This window comes from Seriola aureovittata, chromosome 10, assembly GCF_021018895.1.
Source record: "Seriola aureovittata isolate HTS-2021-v1 ecotype China chromosome 10, ASM2101889v1, whole genome shotgun sequence".
Classification (NCBI taxonomy): Eukaryota; Metazoa; Chordata; class Actinopteri; order Carangiformes; family Carangidae; genus Seriola; species Seriola aureovittata.
The window spans coordinates 444,017-461,739 of record NC_079373.1 but is presented as its reverse complement, the minus strand read 5'-3'; the positions used below and the strand labels follow the sequence as shown (position 1 = coordinate 461,739).

The 17,723-nt window shown below is 40.9% G+C and overlaps 1 protein-coding gene across 5 annotated transcripts in view; it reads left to right on the top strand.

The window, feature by feature from the left end:
• LOC130175898 (anoctamin-1-like) overlaps nucleotides 1-17,723 on the top strand; it is a 144,199-nt gene that overhangs the window by 103,076 nt on the left and 23,400 nt on the right. For all 5 annotated transcript variants that reach the window (XM_056386535.1, XM_056386534.1, XM_056386539.1 and 2 more), the window contains 9 exons: nucleotides 296-370; nucleotides 1,566-1,634; nucleotides 1,747-1,948; nucleotides 3,878-3,989; nucleotides 4,141-4,198; nucleotides 7,658-7,758; nucleotides 9,125-9,267; nucleotides 13,729-13,881; nucleotides 14,074-14,126. In XM_056386535.1, coding sequence (XP_056242510.1) covers nucleotides 296-370; nucleotides 1,566-1,634; nucleotides 1,747-1,948; nucleotides 3,878-3,989; nucleotides 4,141-4,198; nucleotides 7,658-7,758; nucleotides 9,125-9,267; nucleotides 13,729-13,881; nucleotides 14,074-14,126 — 966 coding nt within the window. The remainder of the gene's footprint in view (nucleotides 1-295; nucleotides 371-1,565; nucleotides 1,635-1,746; nucleotides 1,949-3,877; nucleotides 3,990-4,140; nucleotides 4,199-7,657; nucleotides 7,759-9,124; nucleotides 9,268-13,728; nucleotides 13,882-14,073; nucleotides 14,127-17,723) is intronic.

The window sequence follows — 17,723 nt, the reverse complement described above, 5'->3', positions numbered from 1 at the left end:
TGTATGGGAACTCTTGAATCTGATAGCTGGCTTCTCTTCCTCATTCTTATTCAAAATAAAAATAATAAAAATTTCTCATGTAGAATTTCATACAGTGGCTTTGTAATTCTGTTAAAATTCTGCACTGCTTTTATTTAAGATATAACATCATACTCAAAATATGAATATTAAAATAAATATATAAAATACAAGTGTATTTTTAATGCAGACATGTATCTATCTGGTAATTCCACTTTAATGTAACTGCTCTTCTATATGTTTCAATCCGTCATTTGTGTTTGTGTCACCATCATAGGACCACCCCAGGGCTGAATATGAATTCAGGGTCATGCAAAAGTCTATGTGCAAAGATCAGAAATCACAGCAGAAGGTAATGTGCATCTCTCAAGTTCATTCATATTAGATTATAGACATTATTTTGCCATGTGCTTCAAATCCTCTTAGTTTGTTAACAAGGAGTGTCTCTGTCTTATGTGTGTATGCTTCTAACCGTGGCAGACAGTGTCTGCTTTACACACCTAGTTATTTGGCTTTAATCATCTGTTCAACTTTAATTTGCTATTTACATATATTGTATCAATAGCTGGGACATGGTCCAGCCCCTCAGGGCCCTAGAGTAAGGCTCAACGGTAAGCAATTATAGATAATGAATGGATTTATATATTGTGCTAATACAGTTAAACTTCCACCAGTGATTTGCATTTTGTTATGTATCTTTGTTTGAACATGGTGTCTGGCTATGTTTTACAGGTACTTCTCGATTACAATCTAAAACCCTGACTCTGACAGCTGACTGCACTTGTCAATCAGGCTATCAGTAAAATTAAACAAAGTTTACTTTTTGCATGTGGACTATACATTTAAACAGCTTGTGTTTTATTCCCTGGTAAGCTTCCTGATTCACAGTGACCATCAAAGTTTGAACCACTGCAGGACAGAGATGCGATATCACTAAGCACAGGTGCAGTTGTCTTCACTCAGGAAATGTTACTGAATACAATGCAGAGGGAGAATTAATAATATATTACGTCAACAACTGGAGTTTTGTCAGGACGATGACAAAAAAAAGCAAAAAACTTTGCTTTCTTGCTTATTTTCATTCTTGGACTGAATTTGTATTCTTTGCATTTCTTTGCAACCAAGCCACCAATAAAAGCAGGTGTAGCCTGTGATTTATGCACCACACTTAGTACTGAAGATAATGTAGGTGAAAGGCCAGCCATGCCACAGGCTCCAGGTTTAAAGGCCCATGAATAAATGTTGGGGCCATAAACTCTCAGATTAACAAGCACAAGTCGGCAGTTTAAAGAACTGTATGAGTTGAAGAGTGAGTTTTCCATCACGGTTTTGATTTACGATTAGTTCTGCTGGAGTTCAGGCTGTGATGCTCCTTGGAAGTTTTATATAATAACATGCGTCTGTCATAACGTTTCATCATCCATGCTCTGTTTCATAAACAGAAGACGACAGCAGTCTCTCAGTGTCTCAACGTCTACATTTACAATACCCGTACATTTACAGTACACTTCACTAAATTTGGTTGTTTTTTTATTTATTTATTTTAGGTGGAAAAGCTCACGTATCGCGACCGCCTCCCTGCCTACATGACTAACATTGTCATGATGCTGTTAATGGTAAGTGTAATGACATCATTGATGATTTACAGGAAGGCTGTGGAATGATTATATCTTTTCCCTCATTGTCTCCATCTTGTGTTTGTAATCCTGCACACCTCTTCATTGTCAGATTGGTGTTACATTTGCCATTGTGTTCGGTGTGATCCTCTACCGAATCTCTACCAAAGCCGCTCTGCATATGAGCTCCAATCCTGTCACACGGAACCATGTGCAGCTGACAGTTAAAACCACTGCAGCCATTATCAACCTGGTGGTCATCCTCATTTTGGATGAGGTGTACGGAGCTGTGGCACGATGGCTCACTGTGTTAGGTAAGTTAGACAGGCAGCTACCTAAAAAACAGATCACATTTCTATCATAATAGTGGACAATGGGATCTTTTAACAAAGTGAAATTAGTTGGTCACTCTGTTACCTTTTTATTCAGTGTGTGTGTTTATGGACTTTTATTTTGTAGTATCCACAAACTGAAAGTGTCCAACTTTGTTCAAGGCACTAACTGTTCATTGTCCAAGGCAGGAAATGTGTCATTCTATAGATGCTGAAAATCTGATCATGGTCTGTTACAACCCGGCTCACAGGGAAAAGGGAAGCATCACAAAACCCAGTTGTTAACAGGTATAAGGTTGTTTATTGTAACTTAAATTTGTAAAGATAATGGTTAACATAGACAAAATGAACCAAGGAACAGGGCCGGTGGGTGCTGTTCAAATCAAAAACAGAATATAACAAAGGAGGACTCTCTAGGAGCTAATCAGTGTTATCATTTAACTAATTCAAAGTGAAAGGAAAACCAGGGCTGGCTACCAAAGCTAACTAAAAACCAAAAACACAACAGAAACAGCACCCCTGCACCTAGTGTATATAACAAACACAATGTCTACAGGTGGAGGAATCAGCAGAATCAGTCAGTTATTAACAAAATCTAAACAAAATCTAGTCCTGCTCCATGTATTCCGCCTGCATGGCCTCCCTGTTGATGTGGTGTCGGACCGTGGTCCCCAGTTTTCTTCTGTGTTTTGGAGGGAGTTCTGCAGTCTGCTAGGTGCCACCGCCAGTCTGTCCTCTGGATTCCACCCCCAGACCAATGGACAGACTGAGCGCATGAACCAAGAACTGGAAACAGCCCTGCGGTGCATGGCCTCCCAAAACCCCTCTTCCTGGTCTTCACAACTACTGTGGGTTGAATATGCCCACAACTCCCTCGTCTGCTCTGCCACTGGCCTCTCTCCATTTCAGTGTGCATACGGCTATCAACCACCACTGTTCCCAGCCCAAGAGGAGGAGAATTCCTGCCCGTCCGTCCAAGCCTTCATCCGCCGCTGCCGCAGAACATGTCTCCCAGCTCGCTCCACCCTCCTTCGTTCTGTGGGTCCCTACGCTACCACTGCCAACCGCCGCCGTACACCTGCACCTACCTACCAATCAGGTCAGCAAGTGTGGCTCTCCACCTGAGACTTACCTCTCCGGGTGGAGTCCAAAAAGATGGCACCTAAGTTCATCGGGCCTTTCACGATCCAGAAGGTCAACAATCCTGTGGCAGTCCGGTTGAAGCTCCCGCGTTCCATGAGAGTTCACCCAACCTTCCATGCCTCCAGGGTTAAGCCGGTCCATAACAGTTACTGGCGATGGCGGTCCAGTGTATGCAGTACGTCTCCTGATTCGCTCTTGTCGGCGAGGTAGAGGTACCCTCCCAGTCCACAAGGTACCGGGAGGGTTACGGTCCAGAAGAGATGGGGGTTCCTGCTCGCCATATTGTGGACTCCAACCTCGTGGCCAACTTTCATTGGCAACACCCCGACCAGCCAGCCAATGAGTCAGCTCGTCGAGGGACCCGCATCTTGCCCCCACCTGTCCAGGACGTTGAGGACCGTTCGATGGGGGAGATGTCAGATGTTGGGGAAACCCTCCTCCAGGCCCCCTCCACCCACCCAGCTGAGGATATGGACTGGTCTTACTCCCAGGAGTTTTAGGTTGTGTTCATGTTTTACCCACTGTATACTCCCCCTGTGTGCTACTTGTGTTCACATGCTAGTATGTCATGCCATGTCATGTCATGCCATGTATGTTATCCATTTTACATGTTCTTTGCCCCCAACATGAATCGGTTGAACCGTTAGAGCCAGTTGATAACTGGCTGTCTAAGATTTGTTAACCAGACGGTTAGACCTATCAAAGCTGGATCACTCACAGATAGCTTGACTAAGCTGATCTGACTGAAAACTGTCTGTTCACTTTCAGAGGTTCCTAAAACAGACAAGAGTTTTGAGGAACGACTCATCTTCAAGACCTTCATTCTAAAGTTCTTCAATGCTTTCACTCCCATCATCTACATTGCTTTCTTCAGGGGAAGGTTGGTAACCTCATATGTGTAACTTTCTCTAATTCTAATATACATAAATACTCTCATATAATTTAAATAAATATCCAAAATGAAAAATGAATTATAAGATAAAGAAAACTTTATATCTACTCTTAACCCTGTCATCAATGTTTCCCTGTAGACTGGTTGGCAGACCTGGCAGCTACCTGTATGTGTTTGAATCCTACAGAATGGAGGAGGTAAGATTTACACTTTTATAAATGATATGCAAGCAAAGGCTTTGGTAACCACACACTGGCATTAAAGTTGAGGTACTTTTTACATCCTTTTAACTAAAATAGATTGTTACTTGATTCTCTTGATAGTTCACTCTCACCTCAGTGAATAGGTTTTTGGTCTGACATAAATTAAATAATTTTCTTTTACATTGTTTACATGATTATAATGTATAAACCAAACATAAACCTTGCACTTCCAAAAAATGAACTATCAAATCCTTTGTACTGATACAACCAACTGTGGTATTCTCAGGTCAGACACAGATCACACACATTGGTTTAAAGGCTTATTCTAATCTTTTTGAGTAGATTTGACTGTTTTGGGCATAAACTAATCAAATTCAATATAACTGAACAGTGAAAGAACTAACTGTGAAATTTTGAGATTTTTTTTTTCTAAAAATGTTTTGTAGAATTGCACAAAAATAAATTTCTCTATGTGGAGTTCTGGTTAGAATTTGGACCTGTGATGTTTCAGTATTTTAAAAAATGATTATGGCCCTGCTGCCAGAAACTGCAATGGAAGCACTACAACCTGGAATGCTTTTGCCTTGCTTGCTCAATGTTCAAGTGTTATGGGCAAAGAGCTTTGGAGCATGTCTGCGACCACTGCACAGAGGGGTGCAGCAGCACCCTTGGTGCAGAGAGATCCAAATGAAGCAATCGCTTGCAGGATCAGGAAATCTCATATTCAGAATGTTTTCTCAACTTCTATTAACTTCTCTGTGAGAAATGTTCCTGTCTTCAAATCTCTGACTGAAGTGGGGCGGATAATTCATTCTCCATTGTGGCAGCAGAGCACAAGTTCAGCCGTCAGCCATGACAAAGCAGCCATGACAAGTTGTCTGTCATTAGATTTTGCATCTTTGCCTCAGACAATCACCTCCACAGTGATCAGCCTTGATGAGTGCACTGAGTTCAAATCTTAAGGAAAGTCTGAGTTCAGGCTACAACAGGTCAACTGAGTTCATTTCAATTCCTTGCCAATAATTTGTTCATATTTTCATTGTAATTTCAGTTCTGTAAAATTACATTGTTCATATTTGCCTGTTGATGCACAATGGCTGTGATGTTTTAGATACCTCCACTGTCACTGTATAGGGAAAAAAAATCATTAACCTGCTTTGTGGTGTTGACATGAAAAGTGACCGGTCGATTCTCTTCATCTTTTCTGTCCATGCCCAAATTAATACATAATCCAAGATGTTTTTGAAAATTAAATCGGCTCCGGGCCGACACTGAAGGCAGAGCCCTTCTAGGGGGCGAGCAGGAGTTGGTCGGACTGGTGACTGGAAACCAGGAGCTAGTGTAATGTTGACTGGGACCCCTGAAGCTTGAAAAGGTGAGTTGTCAGCTGTGGCAGTCGACCAGGATGTTTGACACAGAAACAAATAAGGGAACAAGGGAGGAGATGTCGACTGGAACTCCTACTGCTGGAATAGGTGAGGCATCAGCCAGGACCTTAGACGCTGGAAAAGGCGAGGTGTCAGCCAGCTGAGGCTCTGGATAACTGGGTAGCTTGGAAACCTGGGGCTGAGACTCGGGCTGGCAACTAGAAACCTGAAGCTAAAGCCCTGGCTGGAAGCTGGAGACCTGGGACTGAGGTTTGGGCTGGTTGCTGAAAAACTGCAGCTGCGACTACTTGAGAGACAGCTCAATGACCTTTTCTTCCTTAGCTTACCAGTTATATCAGTTCCCAGGTGAGAACAGCAACAAAATGAACCAATCAATTGTAGTTAGGCACTTTGGAGCCTGAGCATACACCTGATAATTACTAATATACTCAGTTGACAATTTATTATTAAAATAGTTTTAGACAGTTGTTGATTCAGTTGATCACTGTGGAGGCTATAGTGTATATTACATTATACAGAGGTATTTCTGTTATTTAGCCTTCCTTCAGTGATAAAAATGGGGTGGTGGTGAAGTGGTGTGTGTGTGTGTGTGTGTGTTGCAGTCTATGGGAGAGCTACTATGATGGTTGACAGAGAGCTGGCACAGATCTTGGTGTGATTTTGGCTCAGCAAGCATCTCAAACAACTATTTGTGAAAAAAGGTAACTTCTATTAGAACCATGAGTGGACCATGACTGGCACAAGACCTTTGTGCACTGCATATCTGGCTTTTGTGTTTCTAGAGCCGAAAACGTGGACACAGGAACGAGTTACAAAAAAATATCACTTTTGCATTTCATGTAAAATCAGCTCCTGAATTTGTAATGCAGTCAATGGGAGAGGAGCAGGGTACTCCAGTCGCTTTGAGGTTCATGTTCAAATTGTGTAAGTCTCTGTGCTTAGGACACATTCTATGAAACAGGACATTTTTTTCTACTACCGAGAAAGCCATGATGTGTGAAGACTGAAATATGTGGCTGTAGGGACGAGGTTTTTTCAGAGTAGTTCTAGAGCTTCTCCCACACTAGCGATGATGTCATCCACTCTAGCTCTGAACATTCTGTGCAATACACACCCATTATAAAGTCAGTCTAAAAATTAAACAAAACGTAAAGTGCAATTTTTTGTAAACTGTAATAGTTGTCAAAATACCAATTTTACCCAAAAGAGTCTCAAGTCTTGTGACCTGTTTGAAGTTTCAACCATTTTTTACATTAAAGTATGACGCAGCAGTAGAGCTCCAAATTTGGTCGTTTTGAAGACGTCTCCCCATTCATTCTCTATGGGACTCTCTTTTATCACCATTTACGTTGCCATGGTTACTCGTATCGCTTAGAAAAGTCATAGCACACCGTTCAGAATAATATATGCCTTCAATGCTATTGCATTGTAGGCACAAAATAATATATGCATTCAATGCTATTTCATTCGAAGCACATAACCAGAGAGTATGAGAATTAAAGTAAAATTAAATTTATTGTGAAAAGAAGGAATATACTTTGGCGCTTAGACCCCGGCAGGAAGTGGCTCACCATGGACAAGATCCATAGGTTTAAGGTCCTTCCAATAAGAGGAATCTTCCCCCGAGTCTAGACACTGGTGGTGGTGATGAGGAATGGAGCTTGAGAATGGGAATGTCTTCATTAAGGAAACTTCTGACTGGATGATTTGATTGGAGATGGTCTGGCATCCATGGTTGAGCTGGAGAAGGGGTGGAGGTGGTCACAGATTCTTCACGGTGATGAAATGACAGCTGAATAACAGCAGAGAGAGAGACAATTTTTAAAGTTTGACTGCTGAAGGCCACTGTATAAGTTTATGATTGGGTGAAGATGTGAATGAGCGGGTGGAGCTTATAGATAGTGGGAAACGTTGCTTGTGACTTAGAAGGCATGTGCAATGAGATAGTCTTCCAAACTGAACTTTCGCTAAGCTTAATTTGGAAAATACTATTTCCATCATAATGACATGTTGTCATTTTGCTTCAGGGCTGCTTGTTTAAAGTAGTTTTTGGACTGTTTTACAGTGTGCTCATGGAGGCTGTCTGATGGAGCTGTGCATCCAGCTGAGTATCACCATGTTGGGAAAGCAGCTCATACAGAACAACCTATTTGAGATTGGAGTACCGTAAGTATGCCATACTGTAAATGGATTACACTGTTTCATTGATTACACCCTTTCATTTTTTTTGTCTTTGTTCACACAAAGCAAGAACAAAAAAATCTTTCTCAAATCACTGTTCCTTTTTAAGTGAGGAGCAAAGGTTTCTGTATATTCATCATCTAGTCATCTAGTCTGAGGGTGCATGGACCTGTGGTTCTCAAATTGATTACATTATGTTGGTCCAGTGGAAACTTGTGGGGAGGTCATTGCCGCTGTTCAATGACAGTCTATGGTGTCTTAATTCAACAGGTAATATGGAAACTGACATGTCTGTTTTGAGTTCAGAGGATAAAAAAAGTTACACAATCACACTGCAGATCAGGACACAAACCGAACCAGACCTATCAATCAGGGTATAAAACCATTTCTAAGGCTCTCACAGGAGCACAGTGACCTCAGTAATTATGAAGAAGGTTGAAAGTACCAGGACTCTTCCTAGAGTTGGCCATCCAGCCATAATGAATCACAGGGCAAGAAGGTCCTTGGTCAGGGAGGTCACCAAGAACCAACCAGCCACTCTAAGTCTAACTCTGAGGGGTTTCAGAATTCCTCTGCGGAGATGAGAGAACCTGCTGGAAGAACTACCATTCCACCAGCTCTCCAATAATCAAAACTTTATCATAGAGTGGCTAGATGGAAGTGAAAGGAATATGACATGCCACTTGGAGTTTGTTTTTCGTCATGTGATTAGAGGCAAAATCTGGTCTGATGAGACAAAAACTGAACCCTTCAAGCAGAACTCCAAACACTTTGTGTGGCAAAAATTGGTAAAAATGTCAATTTTATTTAACAGATTAAAGTGCAAGAAGTCAAGGGGTCTCAATACTCACTACAAGTGTGACATGAAGGGTATATATAATGGACAGACATGTAAACAAAAAAAACAATTACATAGATGTACATATGGTATGTGTCTATGATGTGTGTGTGTGTGTGTATTTTTAGAGGTTTATATGTGATGGAGAAAAACATGATAATAGTGTGGAGGTGTTATGACAGAATAGTATGTGTTATATCACGTAACAATTATAATTCTACAACATGAAGTTATGTATTGATGGGTGTTGAGGTCTGGTTGACCGGCCAGACCTCAACACCCATCACTACTGTGGGGGGCTGTTGCCACTGTGGAGGTGAGCAACATACCCCAATCCCCAAGCAACATGTCGAGGGACTCCAGTGGGACCCGATGTAACAAGCCCCCCACCCACCACCAGGTTGGGCTCAGGCCCAGGGGACGGTGTTATATATTTTCATATCCTCCCAGGATCTGAATAATTCCTGAAAGCACCTGTGTGTGTGTGTGTGTGTGTGTGTGTGTATTCCTCAGCAAACTGAAGAAGCTGATTCGCTACATTCGGTCCAAACAAGGTGCTTTTCAAGAAGAAGAGAGACAGAAAAAGCTGCAGAGATATGAAACCGACCACTTTCTGGAGCCATTTGCTGGATTAACACCTGAATATATGGAGATGAGTAAGTACAACACATGATATCCCTACACAAATGTTTATCAGATCATATATAACTACAGGTCCTAAAGGCAGCATGTACATCTGTGTGTGTTTCCCAGTGTCAGTTTGCTGTGGTATAGACTGCTGACTGCTTCCCATCGACACTAATATTACCAAATAAATTAAAGAATGTAATTGCAGTCACAGAGGCAAATACAATTAAATAGATCATGTGCAGTCTAGTGTTGGGGTGGTGCTAGATCCAATGCTGAACAGAAAATCAAAACCTAATATTTCAGCACCTATGATGGGACTCCTGTTAATTCCATACATTCTGCATCAAATATAAATGCAACTGACAAGTCAAGATGCACTTCCATTCTTATAGTGTTGCTATTGTGTATTTCTCTCAGGCTCTGCTGGCTGTATCTCATCAGTGCTTTAAAAATTCAAGGTTCAAAAGTCGACTGCAATTATTTGTCATTTGTGCTGGAAAATTTGTTGGCAAAGTAGAGAGAAAAAACAAAGCAATCATAACTGGATCCAAGCTCTATATTTATTAAGAAATACAGCTAAAACTATAAATACTGAATACATAATGTACACTGCTCAAAAAAATTAAGAAAACACTTAATCATCACAGTATAACACAGAGAGGCAATGTGAAATAAGCTATGTGATTAGTTTGCAATGGTGGGAGAGAATGTTATTAATATACACTACGGCTATGCAGTTAATTATACAACGTCTACAAAAGAGATTTGATGATAAATATTGCTATATTTTGACATCAACCCAGTTATGAGCAGGAGGTTAAGACCAGCCTTCTGTAAGTTGCTGGAGTAGCTGGAGACCCTTGGCTAGAACCCAGGTGGCTGAGGTTACCATGGTAACCCTGGAGATGCGGGATATAGGTGGATTCTCCTGGAGGTCGTGTCCCGTTAAGACGGTGACGGATTCTGCCAGTGTCTAAGCGGTTCAGCTCTGGTGGAGTTTGCCAGGATACTCTGTCTTGGGCACTCTTGATTACTGGTAGGCTTCTCTGCAGGCAGTTGTGGGCAGATGTGTTATCTGCCGGCATCTCTTGCGGACTGATGCAAAATAAACTCTAATGCACTTCAATTTGGCTAGATAACTTTAGAGGAGACTGGCATTGACCAGATGACTCTAAAACTGTCAAAAAGCTTCAAAAAGTAAAATGTGATAATATTTAAAAAGCTACAAAATAACTCTGAGGTAATTCTGTTGCTTTGGTTCAGTTGGTCTGGACTGGCTTATAAAAATTAAAAGATTGCGCATGTAGACAAAAAGGATGTTACTTGGAGCATGTGGCAATGAAAGAATAAAGGATGCGGACAAACAATGAAGTGCAAAAATGGCTAAGAGCTTGTGAGTTTGTGGCTAGCAGCTTAGAGCTAAAAGCAGATGACGTAGAGCTAAGAGTTTTGAGCTACATAGCCATGTGTGAATTGATCACGACTGTTTTATCCCCTGGGGACTGGCGCACGTTTAAGGAGCGTTACCTGTCTTCTCTTGTGTTTCAACTTGGAGAAGAGAGTAATTTTCCACAGAACTTTTGAATAGTTTAATATTAGAGTTTACCTATAAACTCGCACATCCGTCTTCCACCATGACCATAAAAGATTAAAAACCTAAACCTAATGGCACTGATAATGACAGACAGGAATGATACAAGTGTTGATTTTATATTACATCCTTCAAACCTGGAATTAATCATAATACAAGTTGTTAACTGATCAAACAACATAATAAACATTTCCTAAAGCTAATAGTCTCTAAATGTGTATTACACAGCAGTTCTTTGACTGTAATAGTAATAATATGGACATTCTGGATGTCATGTAGTGTGTGTTACCTTGTGTGAAGGATGCTGACAGTATGATCACATAAAAGACATTGTCTTAAAGTCAACATGTTAAATTTCAACCATTCAATAGAATATAAGTTTGGGATTGACCTATTACATAGAAACATCTCACAGAACAATTAGATATTTTTATTTTATATTCTTCCTCAAATATGTGTCTGTGAAGAGAGTTCTGCTGGTCACTACCCAGGATTGGAATGTGGGTAGTAGTTTATGACTCTTATCTAGAGAGAGACAGAGGAAGGAAGGTTGGTGTGTGTGTGCATGTGCTCATGCATGGCAAAGAGAGGCCAGGATTCACACCTTTAGTGATAATCAGTTATTTTGGTGTTACTTGTCATATATACGAAACAATCCAATGTCAATAGGCAGAGTCTTATTGTTACAAACTGGAGATTTTGCCTATGCTTTCCAGTTTGCCTGGTGTCCATTTGTTGATCCTCTGGAGCTGACCCTTTGACCCTTGGTCTGGTTGAGCGTCTCTCTGACATGCCTACAGCATGGTCTGTTTGTGAGAGAAGGGCCCTTTGTCTCTGTTTCCTATCAATTTGATAGTTTGATGGTCAATTTTGGGTCCATAACTTTGCATGTCCTTACAATAAACTTTTTTAATGGCTTGTGAGTGTGTGTGTGCCAGGCCAGGTATGTATGCTACAACCCCCAAAAACTGAATGGTTTTGCATGTGGTAGCCACAGAAAATTGCTCTCTCCTGATCCTTCCTGACGGATTCTTCTCTAGTTTTGTGTTTTGCTAGTGTCCTTGTCACTACTGGTAGCATGGGGCAGTACCTGCAGCCCAATCAGGTTGCACAGGTAGTCCAGCTCCTCCAGGAGGCACATCCTTGCGTGAGGCGTGTGTTGCAAGAAAGTTTGCAGTGTCTCCCAGCACAGTCTCAAGAGCATGGAGGAGATACCAGAAACTGGCTGTTACATGAGGTGAGCTGGACAGGGCCAAAGAAGGGCATCCATGATGGTGGCATGTGAGCCCGACGTCCTCTAGTAGGACCTGTGCTCACAGCCCAGCACTGTGCAGCTCGACTGGCATTCAACAGAGAACACCAGAATTGTCAGTTTCGCTAATGGCGCCCTGTTCTCTTCACAGATGAGAGAAGGTTCACACATGTGACAGGCATGAAAGAGTCGAGAAACCCGTGGTGAATGTTATGCTGCCTGTAATATCATTCAGCATGACCGGTTTGGCGGTGGTTCAGTGATGGTCTGCGGAGGCATATCTTTGGAGGTTTGCACACACCTCCATGTCATACACCACGGTACTCTGACTGCTGTTAGGTACCGGGATGAAATCCTCATGTGGCCAGAGTGTGTAGGCAGTTCCTGGATGACGAATGCATGGATGCCATTGACTGGCCCTCACGTTTCCCGAAGCTGCCACAGAATATCCAGGAGCTCACTGATGCCCTGGCCCAGGTCTGGGAGGAGACACCCCAAGACACCATCTGCAGACTAATCAGGAGTCTGCCCAGAAGTGGTCTGGAGTGCATACAGGCACATGGGGGCACATACACACTATTGAGTCACATTATGAGTTGGATCAGCCTGTGATTTCAATCTTTTACTTTGATTTTCGGTGTGATTGTGAATCCAGCGTTCAATGGGTTGATGATTTTGGTGATGATAAAAAGCGACATTATACTGTTCTCTTTGTAGATTGTAGAAATTCCTCTGCTTACAGCTTGTTCAGATCTGTCTCAGGGTGTAGGCTTGCATTGCTGATTGTTTCAATGGTTGATAAAGGGGTCTCACAAGGATTTTTTATGGTGGCCCCGTAGAGCTCAACACAATGAAACCTAAGAAAACACTTGCAAATACACAAAATACAAACAAATTCAGAAAACACCTTCATTAATTTGATAACACATGAGCTGCAAATATTGACAACACAACGGAAGTGTTTCCAGGGGACACTAAAAAGTGATGAACCTGGACAGGACTTGTTGTTCAATGCCTAATTGTGACTTTTGAAGTTAAAAGTATTGAATAAAAAGTGCATCCCAGTCAGGTTCATCACAGCATAAAATGATGTACATGTACACGATGACAGAAATATGTAAACACATTCTTACTATAAAACTCTGCAATTCTGTTTTATAAATTTAAATCTTTGTACAAGTAGGACACACATCTTTTCATGTCAGTACATGCCTGATCCACCAGTGATCAGGTCTGACAATATAAAGATCTTCAAAGAAGTGAAATTCTACCAGTTGGCCCGGTAAGGTTGTGGTCTGGTGGTATTAATAGTACCCATACCGTATCATAACATGTCAATAAACCATCAGCAGTGATATCTCATCCTTATTATTAAGCATCAGAAAGAAGACTCAAGGTGCACACATTGTTTCTGTTTTTATAAACTGCAGTTGAAATTCTGGTTTCTTGTGAGTATTAACTGGCCCCATCTCCGAACTGGGAAAGACCAGTTACCAGTGCAAAGCATCTTACTGCTTAGTAAGCTACATTATAAAATGATATTAACATATTTTGTTGCATTTAATTCCAGATATGAGGCTTACGTGTACTTAATACATAATGTAGTGATATCTAATACTTACTTCTGTCTTCCTCTGTGTCCAGTCATCCAGTTTGGTTTTGTGACATTGTTCGTGGCGTCCTTCCCCCTGGCTCCACTCTTTGCTCTGCTCAACAATATTATTGAAATACGACTTGATGCCAAGAAATTTGTGACTGAATTGCGAAGACCAGTGGCAGCAAGAGCCAAAGACATTGGTGGGTTACATTCAACATACTGCAATTCTTATAAAAAGTATAGGTATAAAATATATGAACGTGATCTTGTCCTGTCAACATGTTCTTTACAACCAACAACCTGCAGTGAAAGATTTTGTTTAACTGTAGGAAAAAGAAAGAAGAAGTCTTATTTTGAAATCCAGTAGTTGATACGTATTGTTATGTCTACAGGTATATGGTACAACATACTCAGAGGGGTAGCAAAAGTGGCTGTCATCATTAATGTAAGTAACATATGAAAGTATCGATTTATGCTAATACATATATGTCAGTATTCCTTTACAGAAAAACCACATGAATGTGTGAAATCACATGTTGGCACATGTGCACGTGATTTTCACATGTGAAATTTAACATGTGAAAACATGTTAAAATCAAAATGTATGGAACACATGTGTAAAGCCATTGTAAATTCCCATGCCATGTGAAACTTTAGGGATTACCATGTGAGACCCATGCACATAGTTTGTTGGTTGTTTGCATGTTGTCATTATTCACATTACTGCACTTGTTGAAAATGTTATAGTGAAATTTAGAAAATCTGCAGTATATGTGATATGTTACAACATGTGGTAACATTTTCCACATGTGCAATATATGTCATCAAATGTAGAAATCACGTGTCCACACATGGTAAACATGGATAATTCCTGTGTTTTTTTTTTACTGTAAGGGTTCTGACCATGTTTTGGACCTGTACTCCATGATACTGGGTTCAGGCAGACACAGAAGACCGTGATTTACCCTCAGAACCACAGTGAAATGTTTCATTGAAACTGTGTAATATGTCTACACAGTGGTTTTCTACACAAGGAGAGGGAATACATTTTTATCAATTTCTGTAATGATGTAGCTTAAAGACAAACGAGTGCCCTGCCGCAGTGGTTCATGTACTTGAAATGCCAGAAGCTTAGAGCACAGCTACAGCATATTTGCCTCATGAATGCATTAATATCTGGTTGAATAGATTATCCCTTTCCCAGTGCAGTGTTCTGGGCATTTTTATATAATAGGCTGATGCTAGATCAGCATGTCACATGTAATGCATGGCTTGCAGCTGTAAAGGGAATAAGCTGAAAAGTATTTTAAAACAATAGCAACATTATTCATAATGAAATGGACTGATACCAAAAATACAATATTTGTGCCTTGAGAACTGCAGTACAGAATACAGTGCTCATCGATACAAGCCCTTGGGACAGTCTGTCTGCTCAGTGTGTCCCTATGCCACATGCATTTAGCTCATGTTACATTCTTTGACATGATATGCCAAAGCAGCACCCTCCAGAGTTCCACAACGATTATCTGAATGGGTTTTTAGTTAAGGTTACTACTACAGCATTTCCCTGTGTACAACACTAGACACTAGAAGAGCCCCCCACCATACTGTTCCTGCGTTTAAGTTTAAGTCTTTCATGTGCTTCATCTAGCAGCAGTGGATTTATAACACAGATTTCTGCCCTAAAGCAGCACTGCCCTGCACACACAGGCTGTTAGGGTAACAACTACACACTGCACTGAGGGCAGTACATTAGACTAACATGAAATGCGTATTGTGCACTATGTCTGCCTCAAGAGCAGCATGTAGGTAGAATAAGAGCATAATTATGTGTAATAGGGTCTAACTCAAAGACAGTGTAGTGCTCATACATACACTAAAATATTGGTCTAATATTTTAGATAACAATGTCAAGAGAGGAGGACAGACAAGCCCAGTACATTCTTGGACGGGTAGCACAGGAGAAGGAGCAGAGAGAGGGCTGCAAGCCTTTTAGCAAATCCCTCTGGATTCCCAGAAAAGCTGCTTGGGCAGTAGTGGAGGGGAGCGATTTTATTGAGCACCAAAACCAGAAATGACAAGTTCTCAGAAAAGAATACACAGGGAGAAAAAAAAAAAGGTAAAATGTTCACGTCCCCCCGGCCCCAGAATACTAAAGGCCATGACGTGGCAAGACACAGCCAAAAGTTCCTTATTGGGTGGGATACCAAAAGTGGCAGAGAGGGGATTGGAACATTATAAGATTTCTGTAAACTGTGAAAAATTCTTGACCAATAGTTTATCAATTTCGGGCACAACCAAAACATATGTACAGTTTCGCAGGGGATTTGCCACATCTGTAGACATCTTGAACATTAGGGTATATTTTAGACAAGACGCGGGAAACAGGAAAACAAACTAGAGTCACGGCCTAACTGTGACAATTTCCCTGTCATAAAAATCGTTCAGTGACGTAATGCCCCTGTCAACCCAGAGATGAAATGCAGTCTATATTAAATGACATAAAATGGTAATTGTTAATTATCGGGGCAAGCATTGAGGGACCGGGCAGGCCACAACGCTCTCTGAACTGTTTCTATATTCTTAGAGATATACTGAAACAAATAAACAAACAAATAAATTTGGGTAACACAACCATGCTAACCAAACCTACCCTGCCTGCCAGAGATAGTGGGATGTTACTCCACCTATTAAAATCCTCTTCCACGTTTTTAAGAAATGAGAAAAAAATTCTGTCAAATATATCTGCCAAAGACTTTGTAATAAAAACACCCAGGTACTTGAAAACTTAGTCCACCATTAAAAGGGAGCTAGCTCAGCTGCTGGTTTGCTCACTGCAAACATTTTTGCTCTTTCCAAAGTTAAGTTTGTACCCAAATTGCTGGCCGAAATTGTTTTAGAATGTTTAAAATTACCAGGAGAGATGCGAAAGGGTTCGATACATATAAGAGTAAGTCATCGGCATACACCAACAATTTATGTTCAGTTCCCAGATGCCCAATGCCCTCAAATTTCTCCTCAGAGGGTAGCCAAATGGCTGGTGACTCGATGGCCAGTGCAAATAGTTAGGGGGACAGAGGGCACTAGTGCCAAGGTGAAGATGAAACGATGGTGATATTATATTGTCTGTTTGCACTGAAGCTACGGGGAAAGAGTACAACAAATTAACCCAAGAGATGAAGCTGGGACCTAGGCCAAATCTTTCCATTACATCAAAAAGGTACTGCCACTCCACTCCGTCGAAGGCCTTCACCACATCCAACGACACCATCACTTTGGATTGCTGGAGCTGGCATGTTCAGTATGTTTAAAGGTCTTCTGGTGTTGCGGAAGGACTGTCTCCCTAACATGAAACCAGTCTGGTCCAATGAAATGATGTGCAGTAAAATTTGATGGAGGTGGAGGACTACAGTTTTTGACAGGATTTTGTATTCTACATTGAGCAGGAGTGATGCAGACTTCTTGAAGAAGTTCTATGGTAAAACCGTCCAGACCAGGTGATTTTCCATTTCGCAAGGTTTTAATTGCCCTCTCAATCACATTTGTTGATATTGGCCTGCACAGTTCAGAATCAGAATCTCAGAATCAGAATCTGCTTTATTGGCCAAGTATGTGGACACATACAAGGAATTTTTCTCCGGTTTTACAATGCTACTTGGTACGTACACATATAAATATACATATGAATACTGTTGGGTCTGAGCTCTACCTCATGAGCTGGACAGCAAATATGTTGGATTTCGGTTGTCGGCTATCATAAATTAAGAAAATATTAATATTAAAAATATTAATATTGAATAATAACTTTAAAATTAATTAAATTCTACAGGGCACCAGCCTAAACTAATAGGCAAAATAGACAATATGGTTTCAGTTTCAATTTATTACCATTAATCTGGAACTCTGATTAACAATTAGAGTTTACTAACTATAAACAAATTACCATATCAACAGTAAGTTAAAGTTGAAGGATTGGAATTCTACAAAGTAGAGGTTGGCAATATTCACGCTTGTGCAACATGAAACACACCAGTAGTTACTT